Below are 24296 nucleotides of genomic sequence, written 5' to 3' on the forward strand. Positions count from 1 at the left end.
GCCCTCTATTGGCCTTTCCCAATAGGAGGTACACAAGTGTCCTACCTCTACCACTCTGCAGACATTTATCGATATACGTTTTTATGGACATATATCACTGTTGTTGGTATACATGTCATCGCCGCGTTGTATGCATGTCTCATCCAATGGAGAAACTGGAAGGTCATATGGACAGTCCCAATTGTCTATATACTCATCGGAGGCATCGAAGCCACCATTGCTGGAAATGTGGTTGGTGGACTGTAAGTTGCGCTGATCTCTGGATAGTCACGAATTCGCTGACACGCTGTTAGTCTGGGCGGAGTCTATAGCTCTGCTTCATTTCGCATGTCAACGTGGATACCATTCGCATGGGGGGTTGTCAATGCATTGGTTCTAGTGCTATCCTCGTTTGCACTACAAGGTGGCATGTAATGATATCAGTTCTGTCTTCCCTTGAAATTGCATTGGAATTAAATAATGCCTCGTTCGCTTACAACACATCTGTTCACTTGTGGATGAATTGATATGATCTCAGGTACAATTAATGCATTCAGGCCTATTCACAAAGAGATTTGGGGTGAAGTGGATGAAAATACATCCGATATCTGGTAAAGCAATTTTTATTGTCAAGCTTGCTGAACCAGAACTCTATGAACGTTGTGGCTTTATTTGCCATCATTGCGATGGGCAACCCACAATTCCCAACTTTAGGTCATAGTCCTGATGCAGACAGACCCGAGGACTCAAACTAAACAGAAACCGACAGCCAGTAGTCGGTCTAAAAAGCCCGTACAGAAGCTTCAACCCAGACGAAATCATTCCTAATTCAAACGTATTCCCAAGATCAACCCAAATCCAAATAAGACCATAACAATGGTATGAACAACGGCAATCGGAGGGATATCTCGGACGACGATGTCGCTTGAGAGACTTGACAGAGCGCCTTCTCAATCTGCTGAGATCCCCACCAAGAGAGTGTAATTAGCCGTCTGGTCTGACTCATTGTCGACCGTTGCCAGTCCTGTTGATGGTCCTCAATAACAAAACTCCTAAACTTCCAACAGTACGCCGGACTCCGAACCAATTTATTGAGCACAGCCGTTGGGACACTGGCTTTCTTGATCGAGCTCAGTGCCACAATCATTGGTGCACATCTGCCGGTAGATCTCGTGCTTCAATCCCTTCCTTATCCCACGACGCTTGGGATTAGGAGCTTTCTCCCCCTTCTCCTCGGCCTCTCCATGTGCCCTCTTCCGCCCCCGAGTCCCGTTTGCCTGGGCTCCTGGCTTGGGCCTTGTGTAATCTCCGACGTAGTCGAAATTCTCCCCGATCGCCGGGAGAGGAACACCACTGTAAGTGGGCAATTGTCTGGCATCGGCCTCCCTGTAATATGAGACCACGCCGTATTCCCTCTCCATCCACATGATGGGCCACTTCATCTTGATCAAGCCGTTGGGCCTGAATTTGTGGTTGGCTATCTGTGGCCCTAGGAGCAGGCGGTCGACCGACTCCTCTCCAGCTTGACGATCCCCCTTTGGGATAACCTTTTTGCTCTCGCCGGGAGCCGGAGGCGCGGCTTTCTCCCGGTATATGGATCCTCCCAGATGTTGACGCTCGGGAGTCCAAGCGATGTTGTCGGTCCATCGGCTCACCGGCTGCTGGGACCTTGGCAGGACTTTGCCTGCTTCGCGCTCCTCTTTCGTGGGGACCAGGAAGACGTAAACGTCCCCACTCTTAATGTTGCAGGGCTTCTGGCGTCCCGCGAATAAATGTTTGCCCTGAGTAGGGTCATTGCAATGCACGACCAACTGTCGCGCGGCAATGGGGCCATCAATCATCGTTCTGGTACATGTGGGCAGTTGACGATCTCCTCCACGAGCTGTACCAGAACGTGAAGGGTGTTGAGAGGCTGAAGACGAGGAAGCACGTCCAGGCTCTGCTGAGGGTGCATGAGCTGAAGGCATGGACCCCTCCGATCTTTCGATTGCTGCCCCGATTGCTGCATCGTTGCGCCAGCTTCCCATCATCTCGTCGTTCTCATCAAGGGGAGGATAAATGCTCCTGATGGAGTCCCCATTCTTGTTGTTGACACCACCACGTAATGTCGAGGTGATGTTGGTGTCTTCCAGATTGAAGGGCATGGAAGAAGATGAAGCCATTGCAGGCACGGAAGAAGAAGAAAAAGCTACCTCGGGCGCATTGATTGCTGCTAGAAGTGAGGCAGCAAGCTCCGCATCTCCACCTTGTAGGAAATCTCGAGTAGCCACTGGCTGCTCGCTTGGACAGGCGGAGACTTCATCTTTCGCTATTGGCCAGTCTAAGAGGATCAAGGGCCCCCGGCTCTCGAGATCGAACTCCCCGTTTTGGATGCTCTCTATGAAGGCATCAAACTTATTGACTCGACCGACCAGGCTAGCAGGGTTCTCTTCGTACGCCTCGACGGGGGCTTCACCGCTCGATTGGGGCACGGCAGGTAGTGGTATGTTGTCTTGGAGCGACGCAGGCTCGCCGTTGATGGTGCCTGTTGCGTCAGGCCCCTGGAAGTTGAATTGAGGCTCGACATCCCACATGTCGAATTGGTATGTTTCGTCCCCGAGCAGGGGGAAGTGCATGTCTGGGAATGGCACTTCATTCTCGACGAAAGATGATAGCATGTCTGGGAATGTCATTTCATGCTCGGGGACAGGTGAGAGCATGGCTGGGAATGCCATTCCACCCATGAGATTGTCCTGTCTGCCTTGAGCATTGAAGGCATGGAACAGGTTGGCGGAAGCGGAGACTGGAGGCTGCTCAAGCTCTGTGCCCAGCCCTGAACCCAGCTTTAAGAGCTCTAGGTTGATGTCATCCATGAGGTTGAAGGAGAGGGCCGTGTTGGATGCCTCCTCTCCTTGCCGGCTGAAGTCTGCAGCCAGAAATCTTGGGTCGATGATGGTGCACTCCACCGACGTGTGAGCCCGTGCTTCGGCGTTGGTCGATGAAGAGCAAGACATGATCTACGTGATGGATCAGTATGCATGTTTCGATGCCAGGATCTCGATGGAGGACTTACAGATTTGATTGATGTCTCGAGGTCTTTCGAGGGATTGACTAGTGTCAAACACGAATGTGCTTGAGATCTTGAGAGGTATGTGATGCAGTTCCTTCTCTCTATGCTTTGAGGCCTGATGCCCGGAAAGCTTTGCTTGTCTTGGATGCTTGGATGTACTTGAAAGCTTTGCTTGTCTTTGGATACTTTGATTCTTGAGGGTTTTTCGGATGGTTTGAATGCTTTTGGTTCTTGAAGTGGTTGAACGCTTTTTGGTTCTTGTTTGACAGGGCTGGTTTTTCAATTCCTTGGTGTTCTTGAATAAGAATGCTTGAGTTCTTGATGGAATTGAGATGTGGTAGATGAGATCTATGAAGAAGAAGGGGAACATGGAATCATCGCAGCTTATAAGTGAGAAATTGACAGAGTCACATCCACTAATCATCACACTGACAGACACCAACCCCTCTCGTTTGCCTAGTATGAACGAATTCTCATGTCTATTTCGATCGAACCTCGATCGGTCCCCCCTTACCGCCATTGCCTGCTTCATTATCTCAGGCAGGAGAAGACGCAAAAACACCAGGAAAGTCGCGATAGATAGCGCTGGTCTGGCCTCGACACAGTCACCGCAAATCAACAGCATGGTGTCGATGATATGCCTCTTCTTTGGCCTCAATCGGTGGACTTGAATTGAAAGGACACAGGAGCGTTGTGTGTCGAAGTTTTCAGAACACCATCACTACGCGCTAGCTAGCCATCGTCAGCTTATCCACAGCTCGTCGATAGGTTCGACTGCAACAAGCTGGCCCTTGACTCCGCTCGATCCCGAAGTAGAAACAACTCAGCCAACAGCCGCATACCCTTTAGAACTGCCCCTGGCGCACTCCAATCGACTCCCAGTACCCGAATCATCATCAATTCCGTCTCAAAAGAAGCATACAACGACATACTCGAGACGATACTCGACTGTGTGCGATTTCCAGCGACTGATTCGACCAACGAATCGAGGAGAGGACTACAGGCGGTAGCCATCGATCTCGAGGTGCCGTATTGTGTGCAGCAAAGAATGGCGTCAACGAAGTCGAGTCTCAACGCCGACCTCCGTGAGACTCCACCTCTCACGTCACAAAGTCACTTCACAATGTCGCAGCTCTGACCTCGACAATGGACACAATACACAACTGAGAATGAGCCTATGCCTCAATCTTCCATCAATCTAAACAATTTCATTAACAAAAAGTCTATATTCCACTCCTAAACCATCTTTAAACGCATCTCCAACACAAATATCAAAGAAACCATGATAAACCTATTTAGCGACCACAAGCAACACAAAGTGAGGTGCGAATAGAGATAAGAATAAGAATTCCCTAGCGCTGACCTGCACCCCAGGTAATCAGGATTCTCGGGCCCACGCTAGTTTAAAAGGATGAAGATTTGCGTCGCCCACCCCCTGAGAGCGTTCACTTAACTTAGCTGGTGGCTGTGCTGTGCTGTGCGGACCGGACCTGCGCTCCGGACTCCCCTGCTTGGCGGTGCGTTATTGGGTTGCATACTCGCATTCGATTTTTGCAGCGACTGGCAGCGGGGAGCTCGCTCGCCTGGTGCGCGACTGCATGTGAAGTGCCAAGGCAAGGACTGCCAGGCCGCCGCGTCAGGCTGTAAGGCAGCCGGCTTAGACCGTGATGCAGCGGCGTCAGGCTTCGAAGAGCTCTTGCAAGATCAAGATGGGATATAGGCAGGATCGAGTATGGAATTGGTTCTATAATACCACAAAATTTCATCAAGACATAAATTGCGTATGTACTACTATCCTCAAATCCCATCGTTGGTATTCCTTCGACAGATAATGCCAACATCAATGTCCTTATAACGTTTTGTCCATCACTTTTGTTCTACGCAAGTATTCATTGCCCATTGTCGGGAGGCACCTCCTCGTCCCACCATCTATCTACAGACTGGTCCACAGCACGCTCATCGAGCGCCATCAGTCGTCGCTCCCCACAGAACCCGCCTGGTTGAGCCGTGCGCTTCACACTCTCGAATCTACCCCTCAAGTTCCCTGTATGCATCCAGTCGTCGTCCTTGAATGTCCATAAACGATCAGTCACCTCCTCGCCCACCTCTTGTAGCCTACGTGGATTGTGTTGTGGATTTCCAGCAAGCCAGTCGTGTATGCGATGGAAGGGAATGGAGACACGCTCGAAGCGTCTGGCGAAGCGAAGGTGCTCGAGTGTCTGCCGATCGGGCGCTACTCTGATATAAGGGTTCATGTAGATCCCAGAATCTTCCGCTTCGCCAGCCTCTTTCTTGTTGTTCTCATCGCCCACACGGAACGCCAGGTCGGCGAGCGCAAGGCAACATTCGGATGCTTCCCAGTATGTGTCCGTGCTTACGCGAAAACGGACAGGCGATGTCGGTCGTGATGGTACAGCCGGGATATGGCGATGCAGCTTCTGAGTCGACGTATCTGTGTCCAGGTGCCAATTGAGGTTCATGTCGACGTCGGGATGATAGTCGACGACGGAGGAGGACGTCGATTTCACTCCGGTGATTGTCGTGGGCGTGTTCGAGGCGAGAGTAGATGGTGACATAACAGTTCCGTTGTGATCGTTTGCTGAATCTGGCGGAGGCATACTCTCGTCCACTCCATTGTGCTGAAACCATCTCCCTTCGAACGCCACCAGGCCTCCCCAGCAGCTACGCACTCGAACAGCATCGCGCTGGGCCACGATATCGGCTCTACTCGAAGCCTCGCCGGTGTAAGAGAACCAGGGAAACGCGGGTAAGCCTATAGGATAGCCTTCGATGTCTCTGGTGGCGAAAGCATTGGAGAACTCGAAGGAATTCACGAATTCCATCGCGCATGTCGCGTGGTATGTGGCCTTTCCAGTCTTGGAGTTGATGTTTGTAGAGAAAATCAAGTTGGCTGCGTCAATGGGATCGAATGCGATATCATCAATGAACAGGAATTTGTCGAATCTAGTCCTGTGAGCTATCGATTGCGCATCTTCAAGTGGCCGGAGTGCGCGATTGCGTATCTCAGACATATATGCGGCGCGCTTGAGACGTTGCTTTCCGGAAGAAGTGGTCACATGGGCGATGGTGCTGGTGTCTACATGTTCTGTCACAACCGAGGAACTGCCTATCCAAAGAGTCAGGTCAAGTCAAGTTGGGCGACCAGGGTGGACCAACAATTTACAGATTTTGCAAAATCTATGAGATTTTTGTCACTATAGTGACCGGGTTCGTTGATATAAACACTCAAGAAGACATTGTCGGGGCCGAGGATGCGAACCAGGTCGAGTAATTGCGTTCCCCATGGACCATTGGGCAGTTCTGCTTGAGGAAAGGGTACGGCGGCTGCAATGTAGATCTTTTCATTATCAAGATTAGCCTGTCCAGCTTGGCTCGCAGCGAGGACTCGTTCACGCAGAGTAGTGTAGTGAGCTGGCGGATGTGTATAAGATGGGAAGAATATCGCGATTATAGATATTATGAATATGGCCAGAATCGGCACCATAGCGATGAAAGTCCATATCCCGATGCGATTGCGAGTCCACCGGCAATGTCGATGGTGGGGTTTTGGAGTATCGATAGTAGCATTGCCCAGTGCGCTGTAGCGTGCAGATCGAGTAGGAATCAAGCTTCTGATCCACTGTCCCAGTGCTTTTGGTATTGGCCCCTGAGTGGAAGAGAAGAGATGTTCCTGATCATCATTTGAGGTACGATGACCGTCACCTCCCGAGGTCAACAACTCATACTCCTCTGGGTCTTGCGAAAGTGGCATATTTTGCTCGAATGAGTTAAATCCATAGATCCACCGAGAGGCGGGCAGGAATTTTGATTTGCATTGTTTCGCTGGTCTGATATCTTGCTTCTTTGAAATCAGGTTCAAAGCGATGCTCGAGAAGACGTTTATCAGATAGGATTAAGCTATGCTGGGGTAATAGACGAACGATAGCCGACATGAAGTTGAACTAAGCTTTCTTCCCTGGACGTGGGTAACTGCGCAACATGCAGGTGCTCACGAAACGTGGGTGAGATGTGGTCCAAGCTCATATTCGCAGCACAGGCTCCTTCGCTTCCATATCAATGTCAAATTATTATCCTCAAGTAACTTGGTCTACTCGAGCCACTTTCTGTATATCTGGCGTCTCCTTCGAGAACGGCAATTACCACATATTTTGTACAACGTAACTCGAGATGGGTGAGATCGCAAGATGGGTATAAGAGCGATGCAGTTCTGTCAAGTTATAGGAAACTTTGGCAAATCGAGTAATCATATAAGCCTCTGACTCGGCTCGAACCCTACCTGTCTTGTGTACTGTATACAGCAAAAGACATAGGTTTGGATACTCTCACTATAATGATTACAAGCAAGCCCAAGACATGTTGACCTCCGGATTCCCCGAAGCAAAAGTCTTGGCGATTGTTTGACATGTTTGCTCTCGAATATTTGTCGAGCCGAGCATCGTCGACCAACAGCGACGACGGCGTGTCCAAAGACAGTAAAGCAAACCACCAAAACTCAACACTGCCTGGCGACAATACCACCGAAAATGACCAATTCGATATGTTTAAGATGCCTCTCGAGGCCACTTGCTCAGATTGAGCAAGGTGTCGCACGTCCGGCCCTCAGCTCTTTGGCAATCTCATCGCAAGCATCCTACTTTTCCACATCGGCACCCCTCGCAGCAAACCCACCAAAGAAGAAGGGAGCAGTGGTAGCATCAAAAAAGGGAGGACAATCTTTCGCCAAGCAGGGAAGAGTCGGCGGCGGCAAAGGTGGAGCTCGTGCATCCGGCGGCAAGGGCCCGGATGGAGGCGAGAGAAAGGCATTGCGAAAGAGAGTCGTCTTGAGCAATACCAATGCTCTCGAGGTTCAAGACATGGCCGACTTCAGCGCCGCGAAGCTTCCTGTCGATCCAAGTCAATTGGGCCAAGTCTTGGGTCTTCCCTTTGAGACAGTGGATGCATTGAGAGCCAACGAGGCATTCAAGCCCACTCAAGGCTGGAAACTCTTCAGACGACCTGCCACTCTTGTCAGGAAAGAGACGATCGAAGTTAGCAATCTGCTGCAAGAGGCTGAGAAGGAACAGAAGTCGATCAGGCGAGTCATCTATGGAGAGCGAGGATCTGGAAAGAGTGTTTTGCTCTTGCAGGCCATGGCCATTGCTCACCTCAAGAACTGGCTCGTTATCCACATTCCCGAAGGTATGTTTTATTTTTCTTCCTATTCTGCCCTCTACTCTTGCCGAGAGGATGATCAATAGAGGGCAAGGATAAACGGAACAAAATTAACAATCAGCAGCTCAAGAACTCATCATCGGCCACACCTCCTACATCCCCAACACCAGCGGAGACGTGACGACCTACATCCAGCCTCAATACACCGCCCAAATACTCGGCGCAATCGGCAAAGCAAACTACGCTGTCCTCTCTAAGCTACAATTGTCCCAAAAACACGATCTACCGATCCCCGTCCAAGAAAACATTTCTCTGGCCCGCTTCTGCGAGCTCGGCGCTCGCGACCCTGACCTGGCCTGGCCCTTTTACCTTGCATTCTGGAAAGAGATCACCGGCGCCGGTCGTCCACCAATTTGTTTCGCCGTCGACGGCGTTAACCACATCATGAAGGAATCCGCGTACCTCGACGCCGACCTGAGCAAAGTCCATTCCCATGACCTCGCTATAGTGCAGCACTTCAACGCTTTGCTTTCGGGCAAGCAATCCCTTGCGAATGGCGGGCTCGTCCTCGCCGCAGACGCTGGATCCAACCGCCCCGCCGTGCCCGCCTTTGACTTTGCCATCTCCAAGACTCAGGCTGCGCAGGACTCTAAGGATGCGCCCACATGGGATCCATATGTGCAGGTCGACAGACGTGTTCTGGACGTCATGCAGAACGTTCCTGTGACCCGGCTCGAGGGTCTAAGTAGGGATGAGGCCAAGGGCATCATGGAGTACTATGCCAAGAGCGGCATGCTGAGATCCACGGTCAACGATCGCTTGTTGGGCGAGAAGTGGACTCTCAGTGGAGGTGGTATCATCGGGGCTTTCGAGAAGGCTAGCGTCATGTTGAGAGTGTAAGTGGAGGTGGTGCCTGTCTACTCCAGGCGCGTCGACAGCAAGTGGCTTGTGTGGAAGCAAATCACTTCTGTCCCCACCACTGAGCTCTTTTTCTTTGCCGTATGTTATGTATGTTACTATCAGGTAAGTGTTTCGATAGATCTTAAGAAGAAATCGAAATCTAGAAACTGCACAATGGTTCTCGTTCTACTACATGTACCGCAGTGGCATTAGCAGACCCGGACATTACACATCGACCAAGACTCCTGTAGATTTCATCGACAAATACATCAATACACCGCAGGGGAAGACTGAAGAAGTGGGTCCAAGAAACGCCTATCGTGCGAGGGCTATGGTCATGCGCCCTAGCCTAGAATACGCCACAGATAGTCTATACCATTGAATTTTCCAATGTCAGCTCGATATAAATTTCAGCACAGAGAAAGCTTGAGCCAAGCCCCGTGACGTAAGAACTATATTTTCTATTATTTTTCCCCATGAACAAACAATAGACCAGCCTTTGAACAATCAGACTCCATGTCATAACCACACACCCAGCCATGTTCGACACATTATGCACGCTCCCGCTGTCGTCGGAGCTATTCTCCCACGCCATCCACCCCAATGAGCCTGTTCTAGCCGTGGGCCTTTCCTCGGGCCATGTCGCATCGCTGCGCCTACCCGCAGAGCCACACGAGCCCGGCGCGGACGACGACGACGACGACGAGGATGACGAGGACTCTTCTTCTCCCAATGGACTGGGATACATCGACACTGCCTGGCGCACTCGACGACACAAGGGCAGCTGTCGGAGTTTGGCTTTTGCACATGATGGAACCGCTCTGTTTAGCGCGGGCACGGATGGGATTGTCAAGACTGCAGATGCTGAGACGGGGCGCGTGGTCAGTAAGATTGCCGTGCCATTGGATCCGTAAGTTGGATTTTGTATTCATATGCATTGCTGCCCCTGTGGTGCTGACATGGCTGTGACCCAGGTCCACAGGCGAAGTCGACGAGCCTTCTCTGCTCCACGTCCTCGGTCCACAGACCCTTCTGCTAGCGACAGACTCCTCTGCTCTGCATCTATATGACATGCGCATCAGCGGCCAGACATCCACGTCGACAAAGTTCACATCTTCGAAGCCACAGCAGACGCATCATCCCCACGCCGACTACATTACCTCTCTGACACCTTTACCGCCGTCCGAAGCGAGTACTTCTGGCTTCAGCAAACAATGGGTCAGCACGGGCGACACGACCCTCGCGGTGACTGATCTGCGACGAGGAGTCTTGGTCCGAAGCGAGGATCAAGAAGAGATATTGCTATCGTCGTGTTTCGTCTCCGGGCTGCCTGCTCGCAAGGGGGGCACCTCCAAGGGCGAGAAGTTGATTGTAGGAGGCGGAGACGGCGTGCTGACATTATGGGAGAAGGGCGTGTGGGACGACCAGGACGAGAGAATCATAGTCGATCGATCAGCCGGTGGAGGAGAGAGTCTGGACGCGCTCAAGATGCTGCCAGACGGTGTGGGCCCCGGCGGGAAGGTTGTCGCTGTCGGTATGGGCAGTGGTCAGGTCAGGTTCGTGAAGCTCGGCATGAACAAGGTCATTGGCGAGATTCAGCACGACGAGGTCGAGGGAGTCATCAGTCTCGATTTCGACGTCGGTGGCAGGCTTGTCACTGGTGGAGGCAGCACGATCAAGGTCTGGCATGAGAAGGTCGACGAGGACAACGGAGGCTACGTCGACGGCAAGATGAAGAGGAGCCATGGGATCGACAGTGATGAGGACGAAAAATCAGATGGTTCAGATGACTCGGCTGCCGAAGATAGCAGTGATGACGAGGGCGATCGCAAGAGGCGCAAGAAGAGGAAGAGAGGCAAGGGCAAGGAGAAGACGGTCGTCAAAGATACCAACTTTGCCTTCACCGGAATGGACTGAGAGTCGACCACGACAATCGAACCCTTTTTGTCCAACTGAACATGGATCCCATATCAGACCGTGAATTGATCTCAGATCTCCCATCTGAACGTTTGGGAAGGGGTCGCGATGGCGTCACCAGACTTGATCAAGAAACGAGGAAATGAGAAACGTGTCTATATAAATCCTTGCATTATGCATCTGTAAGGGTGACATGCGATCCATGATTTACTCCAAGTGATGGAATTTGTGTAGAACGACGGAGGTGGACTCAGCCGACCTCCCTGGTTATCGCATTAGTATTGGGTATCTGGCGCACAAGCGAAGAGCGTATCATTCGTACCCTGCGTAAATTGTCCTCGAGACTTGGGCACTCCACAGCCAGATGCGTTGTGGCATGTCTCAGTGGCCAGAACAGTCCAGCCTCCGTGACGGGATAGTCTACCAGATCCTCTTGGGCGTCCACGTCCATAACCGTATCGAGTCATCCATCGATAGGGGAAAATCCGTATTTCCAAACCAGCCGTCTGTTTCATCCTCCGCTGAGCGTCCGTAACCTGACCAGCATCTCCTCAGCAGCCTGTTCGATCCTGTGCTTCTCGCCAGGATTCATCTTGCTCAGAACATAATTCGCCACATCGCTCGGCGCTCTACTGAACGGCCTTCCAATGCCCACACCCACGCGCACAAAGTCCGTCTTTCCAATACTCTTCAAAATACTCTTGATGCCATTATGCCCTCGCGCGCTCAGACCCTGACCCTCACGCACACTGACTGCGCCGAGCGGCTTCTCCAGCTCATCATGCAGAATCACCAGTCGTCCTTCGGCGCGCTCGGGCCCCAGCGTCTTCATCCACGTCTGATAGACCTGCGAGATGGGCTTTCCGGACTCGTTCATATACGACGGCGACTGGTAGAGCGTCCACAGCGGCTGCGCTGAGGACAAACTCGGGTGCGACACGGCGCCTCTGGCCCATTTGGTGTCTTTCACGAACGGCGAGGCTTGGATGTAGGTTGCTAGCGAGGCTATGGCCGTGTGGCCCGCTGAGTGGAGAGTGTTTGAGTATGCGGAGCCTGGGTTGCCGATGCTGCAGATCAGGAGCGGGATTGGTGCCAGAGGCGGCATGTTGGTGTTGTTGCTGTTGTCTTCTAGCGGAGAAGACTCCTGTGACTCGGTTTGGGTTTTCTTCTTCTGCTGTTTCTTCTTCTTGAGTGTCGGAGATGGTGGTAAGGCCGTCCAGGCAGCCAGTTCTAGCTCGTCTTCGAATACTGCGTCGCTTTCTTCGCCGCTTGTCTCTATTGTGGCCGCCTCTGCGCTCGCCGTTATGCGACTGCTATCGTCAATATGCCCCGTCGGTTCAGACACGCATAATAGTGGTGGTGGTAATGCTGCTGTACTCGTGCTCGTCGGACTGAGTAATTGTGCTGCTGGAAATACCTCGGGTATAGCGTCGTTGTAGTTGTCGGGGATCGGCTTCGCGCTATTCATGTTCGCCGAGTGATGCGACGAAAGGTAAGACGACTCTGGTTGTCGAGTTGAAATTGCCGGTACTATTATTATTTTTTGGAGCGATATGAAAGTCATACCAGCGACTTCTTCAGCAAAGAAAATAAGGGTTCGCGCTGCCGCGGTGATTCATGCGATCGTATGGATAAGATATAACTTTTCTATGTTGTCTGCGACGATGACGCAGAGAGGCTGGTTCACCTCAGACTTTCCTCGCGCGCGCGGTGTCTCAAATCGGCGAACGCCTGCCTTGCCTGCTTGTCCATGTCATCTTACTGATAACGTACCTTGCTATACATGTCTCATATGTGGCCGTCGAGTACTTCACTTAAAAAAGACGGGAGAAGTAAGTACTACATACTGACTTGGTCGACCAGATGATAGGAAAATTAATCAGAAGTGAGAGAAGATGATCTTGTCATTGCTGTCGGCGCAAGCATGAATGAGGATCGGTCGCAACGCCGCAGAAGCATCGCAAGGTTGATGGACAGGGTCGCTGTCTTCTCGGCAGTATCCATCTGGCGCGTGTGTTCGGTCAATGCTTCAGGTTGGTACAGGATGTCGTAGATTTTCTGATCATAGCTGGTGGGAAGAAGCCTATTAATTTTCATCATTTTCGACGTATGTAGAGTAAAGATGAGAGTGATGGTAAGCCAATGGAGATGTACATGACTTGTTCTATAATTCCGAGACTCCTTCGACACTTAAAGACGAGCAATTTCAAGAATACACTATTTACTCGGTGGATCTAGTACACAATACTGAATGGTATGGTGTGATGGTTCTTCATTCTCATCCATGAGGATCTATCGAAATTCTCACAGTAGCTAGACTTTGACTCTATAATTGCCACTCGCTGAACCAGGTAGCTAATATGCGTAAAGGTTGCAAGTAGAATTTGTTGACACCCTCATCAGTAACAGCTCCCTCTCGGAAGTTGGTTTTGCAGCCATCGCATTGCTCTTCAAGATGTACTCATAGCCCCTGGGCAGGAGTCATGATCTCTCACAGAAACAAGAGTAAGATCAAAGTAACTCGCGAGGACAAGATCATTGGTGCGACGGAAACAGACCGATCAACCCGTCCTACGCAAGCTCATTGTAGATTAGATGAGTCCAGAAGCATGCGTACTCCTGAAAAGGTAGAGATCTGTGAAGAACGGCTCGGGATTCTTGCTTTTCGGACGGTTCTTGAGAGCCTCGATTTGAACTTCCAGCGTCGTGGTTCCGTGCCCGTGCAGATGGAGGCAAATTCGAGAAGTTGGCGGATGCTCGTTCTCGCCTCGGATGACCTAGCATCGATCGAGCAGTGCTGGATCAGTGCTGCGTGCAAGTAATGTTGACATTTCATCGTTTTCTTGAGACAAAAAGTGCTTCAAGTACCCCCCAATATCTTCTTGGCCAGCTTCTTCTGCGCCGTGACATCCAGACGTCTCTCGTCCGTCTCCCTGAGTAATGTGCCGATCTTGACAACCTCTCCAACGCTGGCAGCATCGACCCAGACTCTTCCATTGCGGCCAACGGCAACTTCGAACCTGACTCTCTCACCAATCTCTTCCAGTAAAACAACACCGCCCTTGCCGGCGCCCATCATCAGTCTTCGGGCGAATGCATTGGAGACTTCGAACATCATGCCTCCCTTCAGTGGACCCATGCCGTCACTCTTGCCTGTGCTGGGATTCACGCACTCGATCTCCACGTCCGACCACTTGTCGGCCTTTGCCACTCGCGCATAAACCAAATTTCCAGGGTTCAGTTGCGGTCTCGTCTTCTTTGTGGCGCCCTCGAAGCTCAATTGACCTAGCAGGACGAGCGGAGTGTGCGGCGTGAGTGAGCAGTGGTATGTGTCTGTACTGCTGTGGTGGACGGTGGCGATGACGAGATCGCCGACCGAGGGAAGGTAACGTCCGTTGCTTAATGCTTCGATCCACACTGCGTTCTTGCGAGTGTCGGTGCATAATTCGCCGGCAACGGTCGTGGTGATTGTGCTGGGAGGTGTGTAGCGGAGGCCAGGGCCGAGTGTGAGGGTTCGAGAAGTCGTGCTCTGCGGTAATTGACTGGGGAGGAGCTCTTGTCCCGGTAGGAGTACTGTCGGCGAGGCCATGATGGGAAGGATGTGTGTTTAGTTGCAGTTGAGAATGATGCGTGTGTCAGTATCATGTGTGATCGTCTGCTGTGGCTGATGACATTCACAGCACAATTTCGAGAAATGCGATGCAATCGACCCAAAAAGATCAGATGCGATAAGATAAGATGCCGGACAGATAAGAAAAATATCGAGCGTCATGACATCTACGACAACTCTAGTGCTTCATTACTCCCCTCTGCTCCCTCAGGCACAACATCATCTAAGCGCAACCAAACAATTGATTACCTTGATCATCGTGATATACTGGAACAACAATTGAACCATATTCTGGCTCATTGAGAAATCAGTCATGTCGTCCAACTCAATATGCACCTCGTGCCTGCGCATCCTTAGGCAAAGCGGAAGAAAGGACGCAGTTCAGGTCAGTTTCACTCGCTCGCGTTGACAAACACGATGGCAAAATCAGTCGAATCGTATATACTACCACGTCAATTGCATACTAATATCTGTTGTAATACAGGGTTTTTCTTCTCGCAATGCCTCGATTGCCGCCCTCCACCAGCGCTCCTTCAGCACCACACCAAAGTCAGCAATTCGCATGACCATTGAGGACATTCGCGAGCAATCACCCACCGGTACTTCACCCACAGCTCGTACACGGACAGCCTCGGAAGATCCCAATGACATCTCGGCCATGCAAAAGTTCGCCCAGCGCATTCGTGCCCAGAAGACAATGCGGGCGACGACGGAACCATACGTCGCCTACGGTGCCACCGAGGATCTGTTCAGCAAGTGCGCCGTGGCTGGAGATTACACAATTCCAGCAGTCAAAGCTGGCGAGGAGCCGCCTAGGACTGCGAAGGGAGAGGATCTGGGTGTCGGCACCGGATGGTGGTATGATGGTACGTCCTGACACTACTAAGACTTTGCATTTATGCTTTCACATAAGCCGCGACTGACATTTTGACCCGCCAACTAGAACTGAAGCTGAAGCCGACATTCAACACCTGGGCGCAAGTCACTTTCGTCCACATGTATCTCCTTACTGCACGTCTACGACAGTTCCCTGCCGCACATGCTCCAACTTGGCATCAAAATCTCCTCGACCACTTTTTCTACGCAGCCGAAGACCGCATGGCCGTCTACCATGGCATGTCAGCTCGCAGCATCCGCAATCGCTACCTCAAAGATCTTTTCGTGCAGTGGAGAGGTGTCTTGACTGCCTACGACGAGGGTATCATCAAGGGAGATGCCGTTCTCGCCACCGCAGTGTGGAGGAACATTTTCGGCGGTGAGGACAATGTCGACGCCGAGCATATCGCCCACGTGGTCGCATGGTTCAGACGAAGCCTGAGAGACTTGGATCAGATGCAGGATGCCGAGATTGCCAGTGGAGAAATCAGCTTTCAGGATCCGGTCAAAACTCTCGCCATTGTCGGTCGCGAGAGTAAGCTACTGAAGACGGCGTTCCAGGAGGCAGACCTGGTTATTGAAGATGCAAGCGAGTCAAAGAAATGAGTGAGGACGAATGTAAACACGAAAGATGAAGCTGTACGTTATATTTGTTAAGGGAAAAGCAATGCTCGTGTTGAGCCACTCTGGTCTGGACGAGACATGGAGGAGACTGGAGTCTTGTCCAAGCGAAAATGCATGTCACACTACATTAATCACAGTTTTGCTTTTCCAAGAAGTCGGCATGAGGTACTTGACACAATTGGTGAAGCTCTTTTGGGAACTCTTACCCGAACCGGGAAAAGATCCGTTGGACAGGAGAACTCGACTCTGGCATATTCCTGCCGAATCTACATTAATATGGTCATATTAGACAATGAATTTCAAATCATAGGGGACAAAATCAGACGAAAATATATATATAAAAGACCTATTGATGCTGTCCACGCCGCATTGATACACGTTGAGCCAAAGCATTCGCTACCCAGACGATACTTTTAGGAACACATAGAACAGTATGATCTATCGTGATGGTCAGTCATCGCTAGACACATTACTCCATACCTACCTTGAAATATCATAGACCCGGAGAGGCAAAATCATTGATGTAGCGATTGCAGTTGCTGACCTTGCCCATAGGCCAAACAATGACATCACCCTGCACCGAGCGTGCGTCGGAATTGACGTCTCATTCGGCATGCGGGTCAGCAGGCTTCTGCTTCACCTTGGGGAAGGAAAAAAAAAAGAACAATAGAACACCCAACTCGCACATGAAAAGCAATAGCAACCCACGAGCCGAGAAATCCAGTCGATGAACAAGCTCGCCGTGCCCCCCGGGCACACACTCTCGACATTGCGCCATGTGCGCGCCAGCAGATTCACCGCCCTCGCAATCCACAAGCGGCAGCATCTGCAGCAGAGGAGACATAAATCCAGCCACGACGACGACCAAGCGATTCCGCTGACGGGCTACTACGCCGATATACTAAACGCGTCGGCGAGCAAAAAGGCCAACGACAAAGATGATGCGCTGGACAAACCGCCGAGGGAAACGCAGCCGGCGACGCACACGGCGCCTGAGCCCCCGGCGGCGGGAGAGTTTCCCAAGACGGACAAGGAGGAGCGCATCGAGAAGGCGCGTATAGTGTTCGGATCGCGGCTGGCTGGGCCGGTCGAGAGGCGCGAAAAGATCGATGCCGGGTCGCGGAATATTGCTGGAGTCATGGTGCCGCAGAAGCCCGAGGAGCCGGATAATTGCTGTATGTCGGGATGCGTCAACTGCGTGTGGGACGTGTATCGTGATGATCTGGAAGAGTGGGCGGAGAAGAGCGCGGAGGCGAGGAAGCGATTGCAGGAGCAAAGAGCAAAGGGTGCCGCTACGGGGACTATGGTTCAGGAGCCGGGCACACCTACGCATGTTGCGGTGAGCATGGATGATGATGGCGGTGGTAGCGAGACTAACTGGGCTGCTGGACTGGAGTCGAGTAGGGAAGGAGAGGACCTTTTTGAGGGAATTCCGGTTGGCATTCGCGCGTTTATGCGTACGGAGAAAATGCTCAAGGAGAAACATGCCAAGGAGAAGGCGGTGAATGCCTCATAATCTTACAACTACTAAAAGTCTAGGGGTATCGGATACTTGGGTAGCTGTGCACAATCTACAGCCCGGTAGATTGATGCTTCAGTCTAGACCTCGCCCTCCGCGCTTCCTTGTCTGCCTTTCGCGCTTGGTTCATACTCGACGGCAGAGCCATGTCTTCTCGTACCCTTCTTTCCAGCGCATCTTTGTCGACTTCGTCCAGCAAGAATCGACCGAGATGTCCATTCCTCCACCTCTGGATCATCCATAATGCAGTTGCTTCGGTGTCGGGTTCGCCACCTTTCTGCAGACGGCCTGTCTTGGTCGCAATGGCGTTCAGCAGCCCCATGGCATCGTTGGTCGGCTGAGAATACTCTTTGTATATATTAGGATCCACAAGATTGATCTTGTAGAGCAGATAGTCTGCCAGAGCGGTAGGGGGGATGATGGTGTCCTTGACACTACCACAAAGTGCAAGCTTAAGCATAGATTCTCCATCCGGAACATATGGTATGAAAACTCCAGGTGTGTCTAGCAAGTATACGCCTTCTCGCTCATCAGTTCCCTCCACAATCTTTACACTGGTGGAGATCTTGCGCGTGACGCCGGGCTGAGCACCCGTATGCGCCGCCTTGCCTTTGTTGACACCTTCTCTTCGTAACGCATTCAGAAGCGAAGACTTGCCCACGTTCGGCATGCCCACGATCATCATGCGCGAACCAGTCAACGTGGTGCTATCCTTGGAGTGTTCCTTGGCGAAGTCCAGAACCTTGCGCACATCGCGGCGTTCCTTGTGGTCGGAGAAGAGGACTTTAGACGGACGATGCCATTGCCGGATGATGTTTTCCCTCTAGCTCACAAATCAACTTTTGCTCTTTCTTGCTTTCCGCAGACTTTTGAAGTGAGGAGTTCTACCTCATTGTCTTGTGGCTTCCCTTTACTCCCGAGGTCGCGCTTCGTATACACGACCAATCGCTCTCTGCCCGCCAGACTGTGTTCGAAGAGTGGATTCCGCGACGTCAGCGGCACTCGGTAGTCTCGACATTCAATGATCAGGTCGATCTGCGACAGCATCGAGTTCATCTTCGTGAGGCCGGCGCGGTGGTGGCCCAGGAAGTAGGATTTCGTGAGGGAGTCCAGCGGCGGGAACACCGCTCGCGGTACGAATGTCGTTGTCATGTCTTTGGCGATTGTGAGGTGAGGTGATGCTCGGACATTTTCATGCCTTTGCTGCAGAATGTTATATCATCGACTTTCTTGATGCTGGTAGAAAGGCAGAGCAGATGTCATGCTCTACCGCCGAATATCAACCGCGCGGAGATGGAAATCGTTCCCGCAAGGAGATCTAATCTAATCATATCTGCCTTCGATAAGGTAGTCGATAATGCGTTCGGTGCACTTGGATTTATTGACATGATACAACAATCCCCATCACGGGTACCAAGGACCGTCGACAGCTAGGAGAAAAGTCACGTTCACCTAAATATCAGAGCCATGGTTGGCACTTCGACGAGTAAACGAATACTCCGCCGCCTAGGTTCTACCGCTGGCTCGATTTCACGGCTTCCACTGAGCAGCCCGAGAGCGTGGTCTCGTCAGTTCACTCAGCATCAATGTACACAAGGCCCAATCGATGTCCATCAGCTACTCGAAAGACCAACATGGTCTGTTGAAACGCTTCTGCCACCAGCAGACGACGAAGCCACGACCGGAGCAAAAGGGGACACAGACCTGCCGAACATAACTTCGAAGCAATTGCACCATCTACTACGCCTTTCTGCTCTCCCACCACCAGCGTCCCCCGAAGAAGAAGCTGAGATGCTCAAGACCCTGCGGGCACAGCTACACTTTGTAGATGAGATCCGAAAGGTGGACACCACTGGTGTCAAGCCTTTGCAGAGCCTGAGAGACGAAACAGCGGCTGGTTATCGGGAAGAAGAAGTTGGTTTTGTTGACTTGAAGGACGCTTTTGAGCAAGAGGAGATCAAGGGGTCTTATCACAAGAAGATCAGACGGAGACAGGATATGCCCGAGGACACGGAAGGCGCAGCGGTCTGGGATGTCTTGGGCTTGACGAGAAAGAGAGCTGGTCGCTACTTTGTCGTCGAGGGCGGCAAAGCCGGCACCGAGTGATCGCAGCGCATAGTATGCCTGCTCTGAACCTCGTCTTACTTACTGTCGGCGCCCTTCCAGCCAGTGTTGGTCAACACGACTACCCAAAGACGTTCACGCGGCTATATCAATAAAGTGGGCCCATGAACAGCCAGAGCCCTGGCTATCAGACCATGCGAACCGACGTGAACGTTCCAGCTGATGCTGATCCTCGCATGGCACATTTTTAGATGTGCCAGTATACCTGGCTCACGCGCCCTCCCTCCACTGGTACCCGAGCCGAAGCATGAAACCAAGTCTCGAATCACGCAGTGTATCCTTGTTCACGATACTTGGACGATCGATCAGCCTCCGTTCAGAGCGACGTTGGGAAGATCTAAATTCACTATGCCAGGGACATGACAACATGGTTCGTGAAAGGGGTATTACAATTATCTCCGTTCTGCTTTCAGCATCTCCCCCACGAGCGAAGAGATGGAAGAATGAGGGAGATGAAGAAAGTATTCGAGCATGAAAGGCCACTGTAAAGGCTTACTTCAGGGCTTCAAAAGGGAATATGATCTTCTCCGCTTGGAATCACTTGGGCCGAGCAAATTCACAGGAATCCGTAGCTGCAGTGGATGAGATACCGTGGCACTGCGTGCGAGAGTATGAATCGTCACCTTGATAGTGAGACCATTACAGTGAAATTGCAAGTCATCATACCAAGAGATTCTTCCTATCCGACATCATGGTCTAAAATGTCATCTGACGCGCATCGGCCTTGTTGAGATCTATATCCTGTGAAATCCCAGTCAAGGAGGACTCGGAGAGATACATTATGTTTCTAGAAGCTTGAACGAACGAACGCGGATCCGTGCCAAGTATCCCGACGTATGGGGAAAGATGGGGTATGGCTCTTATACGAACTTCCTTCCACCTCAAGAGGCTGACTAATAAGAGAGCTGCCATTACCAACTCGACTACACACATAATACAGTACGAACAAGTCTGTTACGAAAGGACACGATAACTGTGCTCTCAAAAAGTCCAACTAAATAGGTAAAACCAGCCCTCACACTGTGCAGGCCAAGCCAGGACGTTGTGTCATCACAATACTAACGACAAGCAGAAGGGGATACATTGAATGTGGCGACGAGCAATAGCCACGGCAACGAAAAGGCCGCTTTCCACAATGTCTACATCCATGACCCCGTTCGAAGATGCGCTGAGAGCAAAGGTAAAAACAAACTCTCACTTCATTATCTTCTCGTCACTGTAACTATATCTCAGAATTGACATTTTACCAGATTACACAAGAACTAAAACCAACCTCTCTCGAAGTATTCAACGACTCCCACAAGCATGCACACCACAAAGCCATGGCGGGGGTCACGTCGAAAGAAACGCACTTCCGGTATACCATTCACAATTCAAATCTGCAGGTCCTGGTGCGCTGACAAAGAATCAAGAGTGAATATTGTGTCGGACGCGTTCAAGTCCAAGATGCAGCCCGCCAGACATCGCATGGTGTATGCATTATTGAAAGACGAAATGGCTGCTGAAGGCGGGATTCATGCTCTGCAGTTACGGACTCGGACGGTGGAGGAAGATGCTAAGGCGAATGCGTAACGATTAGATACTACCGTAGTGCGGGACTACAAGGAGATTAATGTTTCTGATGAGCACCATTGTATCGTTATACTGAGACTCGGAGGCTGTCTTGGGCTGTGGCACAGTATCTGATCTTGACGGATTAACGTAACGTAAGAGGGTTCTGCACCACGGCTGTGTACTGCAGATATGCGACGACATGCAAGGCAGGCAGAGAGTCACGTCTGATGTCTCGCGCATAGTACCAGGGCCATTCGGTTGCCACTATTGGTTCCCTGCTGATCAATGCCAGCGAGGACTCCCGCTAGACCATTATTTTGATGGTGCCAACTATCACCACTTCCCAGAACATGTGAGAGTGTCAATTGCCAACGGAGCATGGATAATCATTATCCACAATGCCCATAACGAGGAGCAGCAGCGAGAGTAGTCGACCTGTGCGGCAGATAATAGCGATAAAGGCGTGGAACCAAGTCATTACTGAGCAGAAGACATCGGCATGTGGTGAACAATGCATATCCCTTTTCACTCGCAACCTACGAAGAGCAGACCCGCAAAACCTCCATCGCACCCCCAAAGTCCACAATCCCCCCTAGTACCCCCTCCCATACGCCGCAGAACCCCCCCGAAGCGACTTCGCCGACTGCGTCTGATCCTTCCAGTAAGTATACTCCCCACTCCACACCCGCGACCAATAATTAACATCCTCAACCGCGCCATCAAACCCCCTATTGGCCAACCAAAGCACGAGCACGATCGCACCTCCCCAGAACGCTATGCGCGTCGCGAGGCGCATCCAGAACACCACGGCCTGCCAGAGCATGTTGAGGACTTTGAGCGAGAGGAATAAAATGACCAGGACGAGGGCGATGCTGGCTAGGTCGGGCTTTTCGATGAATTTGTGGATTATGGGTAGGATGTAGGAGCGCGCGATGTTGGTCGCTGTCGTCAAGGGCTGCAGGTAGCTCGGGGTCACGTATCCGGCCTGGATCAGGTAGGTCGCCCAATCTGTGGGTTGGGGATGTCGTCAGCTATGCGCGCATGGGCAGAATAGTAAGTGTGATATGAAATGGACGAGTATTGGGGCTTAGCCATGGATATCACGCACCTTGAATGCCGGCCATTATTGCGCCGCTTTTCAATTATATTCTTAGCGGTGTATGAGAGAATGAACCGGTATTCTGCAGCTTTTGTCGAGGTAGCTCGAGTGCTGCTGGTATGAACAGAGGAAGAGCCTCAGTGGTGTTATTCGAGCGGTTGCGAGGGAGTGAACACAGGATCGGATGTGGATCGTTTATTTATCTACTACTTACTCTGAACAGCAACACAATAAGGTACAGTACCCTGACCTTCACCTTTGCTGTATACAAAGAAGCGGAGTGTAAAGTCCGGTAACCCCGCCAAAAAGTTCCCCCACTCCACTGTCACAAGCATTAATTACATCCATCACGCTTTAGAGATATGACGGCTGGACTCGGATGCTCCATCTTCGTTCCAAGAAACAGATAACCACTCGCTCATATCCCAAGTGATCCCAAAGCACCAGCTATCCCCACTCCCCAAGCCAGATAGAGTAAACAAATAGAAAAGAAAACCCGAGACACAGATAGACCAAAAGATGCCACACACCTCCCGGCGCCCACGCCCGCGCCAACCGCCAAAACGCAAGATCCTCGAACAAACCGACGGCTGGTCACGAGTCGAATACACCAGCTCCCAAAACCGTGCTCAAAAAGACGCGCACGGCAACACCGCCCCCTTGAAAATGCACCTCCCGGCGCGAGACCCAGATCTGACCGTCGACAAAATGCGAGAGGAGCACGAGCGGGTCAAGAAGAAGTGGATCGCGAGTGATCACCGGAGGAAAGTCAAGGAGGTTTTGGAGAAGCGGATAGGGCCAGAGAAGAAGTGGGATGTGCGCAAGGCGGTTTGTGTCGCCCTCGGCAGTCTGTGTGTTAATTGGCATACGCGCATACGCAGTGTGTATCAGTTTGCGTTTTTCATGGATGTGGTTGATATAGGTAAGCTACTGTCCTTACTGATGACAAGTCGCTGCGGAGAGGCCACGGGATAAAGCAAGAGAAAGGCTGACGCCAGCGAGGAGCAATCTAGTGCGTGCGAGCAACACATCCAACGACATACAAGTCTGTGTGCAAGAACCACGCTTCGACCAGCTCGACAGAGACTTTTTCGAAACACTAAACGTCAAAGTCCTCGAGGACCCAGCCGCCGAGGCAGAGCTCGATGCGACAAGTCTGTTCTTTGCACCTCACCTCGAGTGGGTGTCCGAGATTCCGTACGTGAAAGCCGGCCTCGACTCTCCACTGTACATCACCGCGAGCGCAAAGTGGATCTATGAACGAGCCGAGCGAGCAAAGGAGACTGGACAGGACCATGAAAGCCCTGAACAATTGAAAGTCTACGAGGACGCGATGACGGCTGCGTCTGCGCTGCGCGCCAGTCACTATGAAGTCGAGTTCGATGACAACACACGCATGGAGGATTCGCTGGATCTGACGTTTTATATCCTCAAGGAACGCGAGGAGGAAGACATTGACGACTTGGCTGCCTCGGTCGAGGAACTGACGGTCTGATGGCTTTTCACTTGGCTCGCTGCGGTTTGTGGCATGTCATTATTGATTGTTGGCTCTGATCGGCCTATTTCTACACTATGCTGGCAACGGGCGCAGCAGATTCAGGAGTTGTGCTGACAGGCTCTGGCTCTGGTACAATTGTCGCTTCCGTGCTCTGCACCTCTTCAGCCTCTGGCGCAGTTTGCTCCTCGCTACTTCCCGTCGTCTCGATCATCGCCGCTTCAGGAGTCGGAGCCACCACCGCATCGACAATGACTGATGCAGTCTCCTGTTCACTCGTTTCGATCAGAGACAACTTTCCCAGCAATGGCTCTTGCTCGTGCAACTCTACTTCGCCTTCCGGACCTCCAGCCTTCAGCACGCGAGCTCGCAGTCCAG

At 51.6% G+C, this 24296-nt stretch overlaps 11 protein-coding genes across 12 annotated transcripts; 6 read left to right on the top strand and 5 right to left on the bottom strand.

Moving 5' to 3' along the window:
* Positions 1–4917: 4917 nt before the first annotated feature.
* Positions 4918–6800, bottom strand: AAFC00_007238 (uncharacterized protein; the record flags this gene model as incomplete). Of its 2 annotated transcripts, none has more annotated exons than XM_069347309.1 (2): positions 4918–6155; positions 6206–6800. In XM_069347309.1, the coding sequence occupies 2 exons, from the start codon at positions 6798–6800 to the stop codon at positions 4918–4920; spliced, it is 1833 nt and encodes a 610-aa protein (XP_069201916.1). The 2 variants fall into 2 exon arrangements, with proteins under 2 accessions (XP_069201916.1, XP_069201917.1); XM_069347310.1 differs by having other exon boundaries at positions 6206–6533.
* Positions 6801–7572: 772 nt separating this feature from the next.
* AAFC00_007239 (mitochondrial 37S ribosomal protein mS29) lies at positions 7573–9100 on the top strand (the record flags this gene model as incomplete). The annotated part of the gene is made up of 2 exons (XM_069347311.1): positions 7573–8227; positions 8325–9100. 2 exons carry the CDS (start codon positions 7573–7575, stop codon positions 9098–9100), a joined length of 1431 nt encoding a protein of 476 aa, XP_069201918.1.
* Positions 9101–9639: 539 nt separating this feature from the next.
* Positions 9640–11017, top strand: AAFC00_007240 (uncharacterized protein; the record flags this gene model as incomplete). Its single annotated transcript, XM_069347312.1, has 2 exons — positions 9640–10010; positions 10075–11017. The coding sequence occupies 2 exons, from the start codon at positions 9640–9642 to the stop codon at positions 11015–11017; spliced, it is 1314 nt and encodes a 437-aa protein (XP_069201919.1).
* A 511-nt stretch (positions 11018–11528) lies between these two features.
* On the bottom strand, positions 11529–12485 carry AAFC00_007241 (uncharacterized protein; the record flags this gene model as incomplete). The annotated part of the gene is made up of 1 exon (XM_069347313.1): positions 11529–12485. One exon carries the CDS (start codon positions 12483–12485, stop codon positions 11529–11531), a length of 957 nt encoding a protein of 318 aa, XP_069201920.1.
* A 1392-nt stretch (positions 12486–13877) lies between these two features.
* Positions 13878–14606, bottom strand: AAFC00_007242 (uncharacterized protein; the record flags this gene model as incomplete). Its single annotated transcript, XM_069347314.1, has 1 exon — positions 13878–14606. One exon carries the CDS (start codon positions 14604–14606, stop codon positions 13878–13880), a length of 729 nt encoding a protein of 242 aa, XP_069201921.1.
* Positions 14607–14940: 334 nt separating this feature from the next.
* On the top strand, positions 14941–16109 carry AAFC00_007243 (uncharacterized protein; the record flags this gene model as incomplete). The annotated part of the gene is made up of 3 exons (XM_069347315.1): positions 14941–15012; positions 15112–15493; positions 15571–16109. 3 exons carry the CDS (start codon positions 14941–14943, stop codon positions 16107–16109), a joined length of 993 nt encoding a protein of 330 aa, XP_069201922.1.
* A 1589-nt stretch (positions 16110–17698) lies between these two features.
* AAFC00_007244 (uncharacterized protein) lies at positions 17699–18798 on the bottom strand (the record flags this gene model as incomplete). The annotated part of the gene is made up of 2 exons (XM_069347316.1): positions 17699–18469; positions 18535–18798. 2 exons carry the CDS (start codon positions 18796–18798, stop codon positions 17699–17701), a joined length of 1035 nt encoding a protein of 344 aa, XP_069201923.1.
* A 315-nt stretch (positions 18799–19113) lies between these two features.
* AAFC00_007245 (uncharacterized protein) lies at positions 19114–19752 on the top strand (the record flags this gene model as incomplete). Its single annotated transcript, XM_069347317.1, has 1 exon — positions 19114–19752. One exon carries the CDS (start codon positions 19114–19116, stop codon positions 19750–19752), a length of 639 nt encoding a protein of 212 aa, XP_069201924.1.
* A 1153-nt stretch (positions 19753–20905) lies between these two features.
* Positions 20906–21342, top strand: AAFC00_007246 (uncharacterized protein; the record flags this gene model as incomplete). Its single annotated transcript, XM_069347318.1, has 3 exons — positions 20906–20950; positions 21021–21127; positions 21183–21342. The coding sequence occupies 3 exons, from the start codon at positions 20906–20908 to the stop codon at positions 21340–21342; spliced, it is 312 nt and encodes a 103-aa protein (XP_069201925.1).
* Positions 21343–21916: 574 nt separating this feature from the next.
* On the bottom strand, positions 21917–22448 carry AAFC00_007247 (uncharacterized protein; the record flags this gene model as incomplete). The annotated part of the gene is made up of 2 exons (XM_069347319.1): positions 21917–22332; positions 22433–22448. The coding sequence occupies 2 exons, from the start codon at positions 22446–22448 to the stop codon at positions 21917–21919; spliced, it is 432 nt and encodes a 143-aa protein (XP_069201926.1).
* A 494-nt stretch (positions 22449–22942) lies between these two features.
* AAFC00_007248 (uncharacterized protein) lies at positions 22943–23918 on the top strand (the record flags this gene model as incomplete). The annotated part of the gene is made up of 2 exons (XM_069347320.1): positions 22943–23345; positions 23437–23918. 2 exons carry the CDS (start codon positions 22943–22945, stop codon positions 23916–23918), a joined length of 885 nt encoding a protein of 294 aa, XP_069201927.1.
* Between the last annotated feature and the right edge of the window lie 378 nt (positions 23919–24296).

Source organism: Neodothiora populina, assembly GCF_041146345.1.
Source record: "Neodothiora populina strain CPC 39397 chromosome Unknown canker_contig_9, whole genome shotgun sequence".
NCBI lineage: Eukaryota > Fungi > Ascomycota > Dothideomycetes > Dothideales > Dothioraceae > Neodothiora > Neodothiora populina.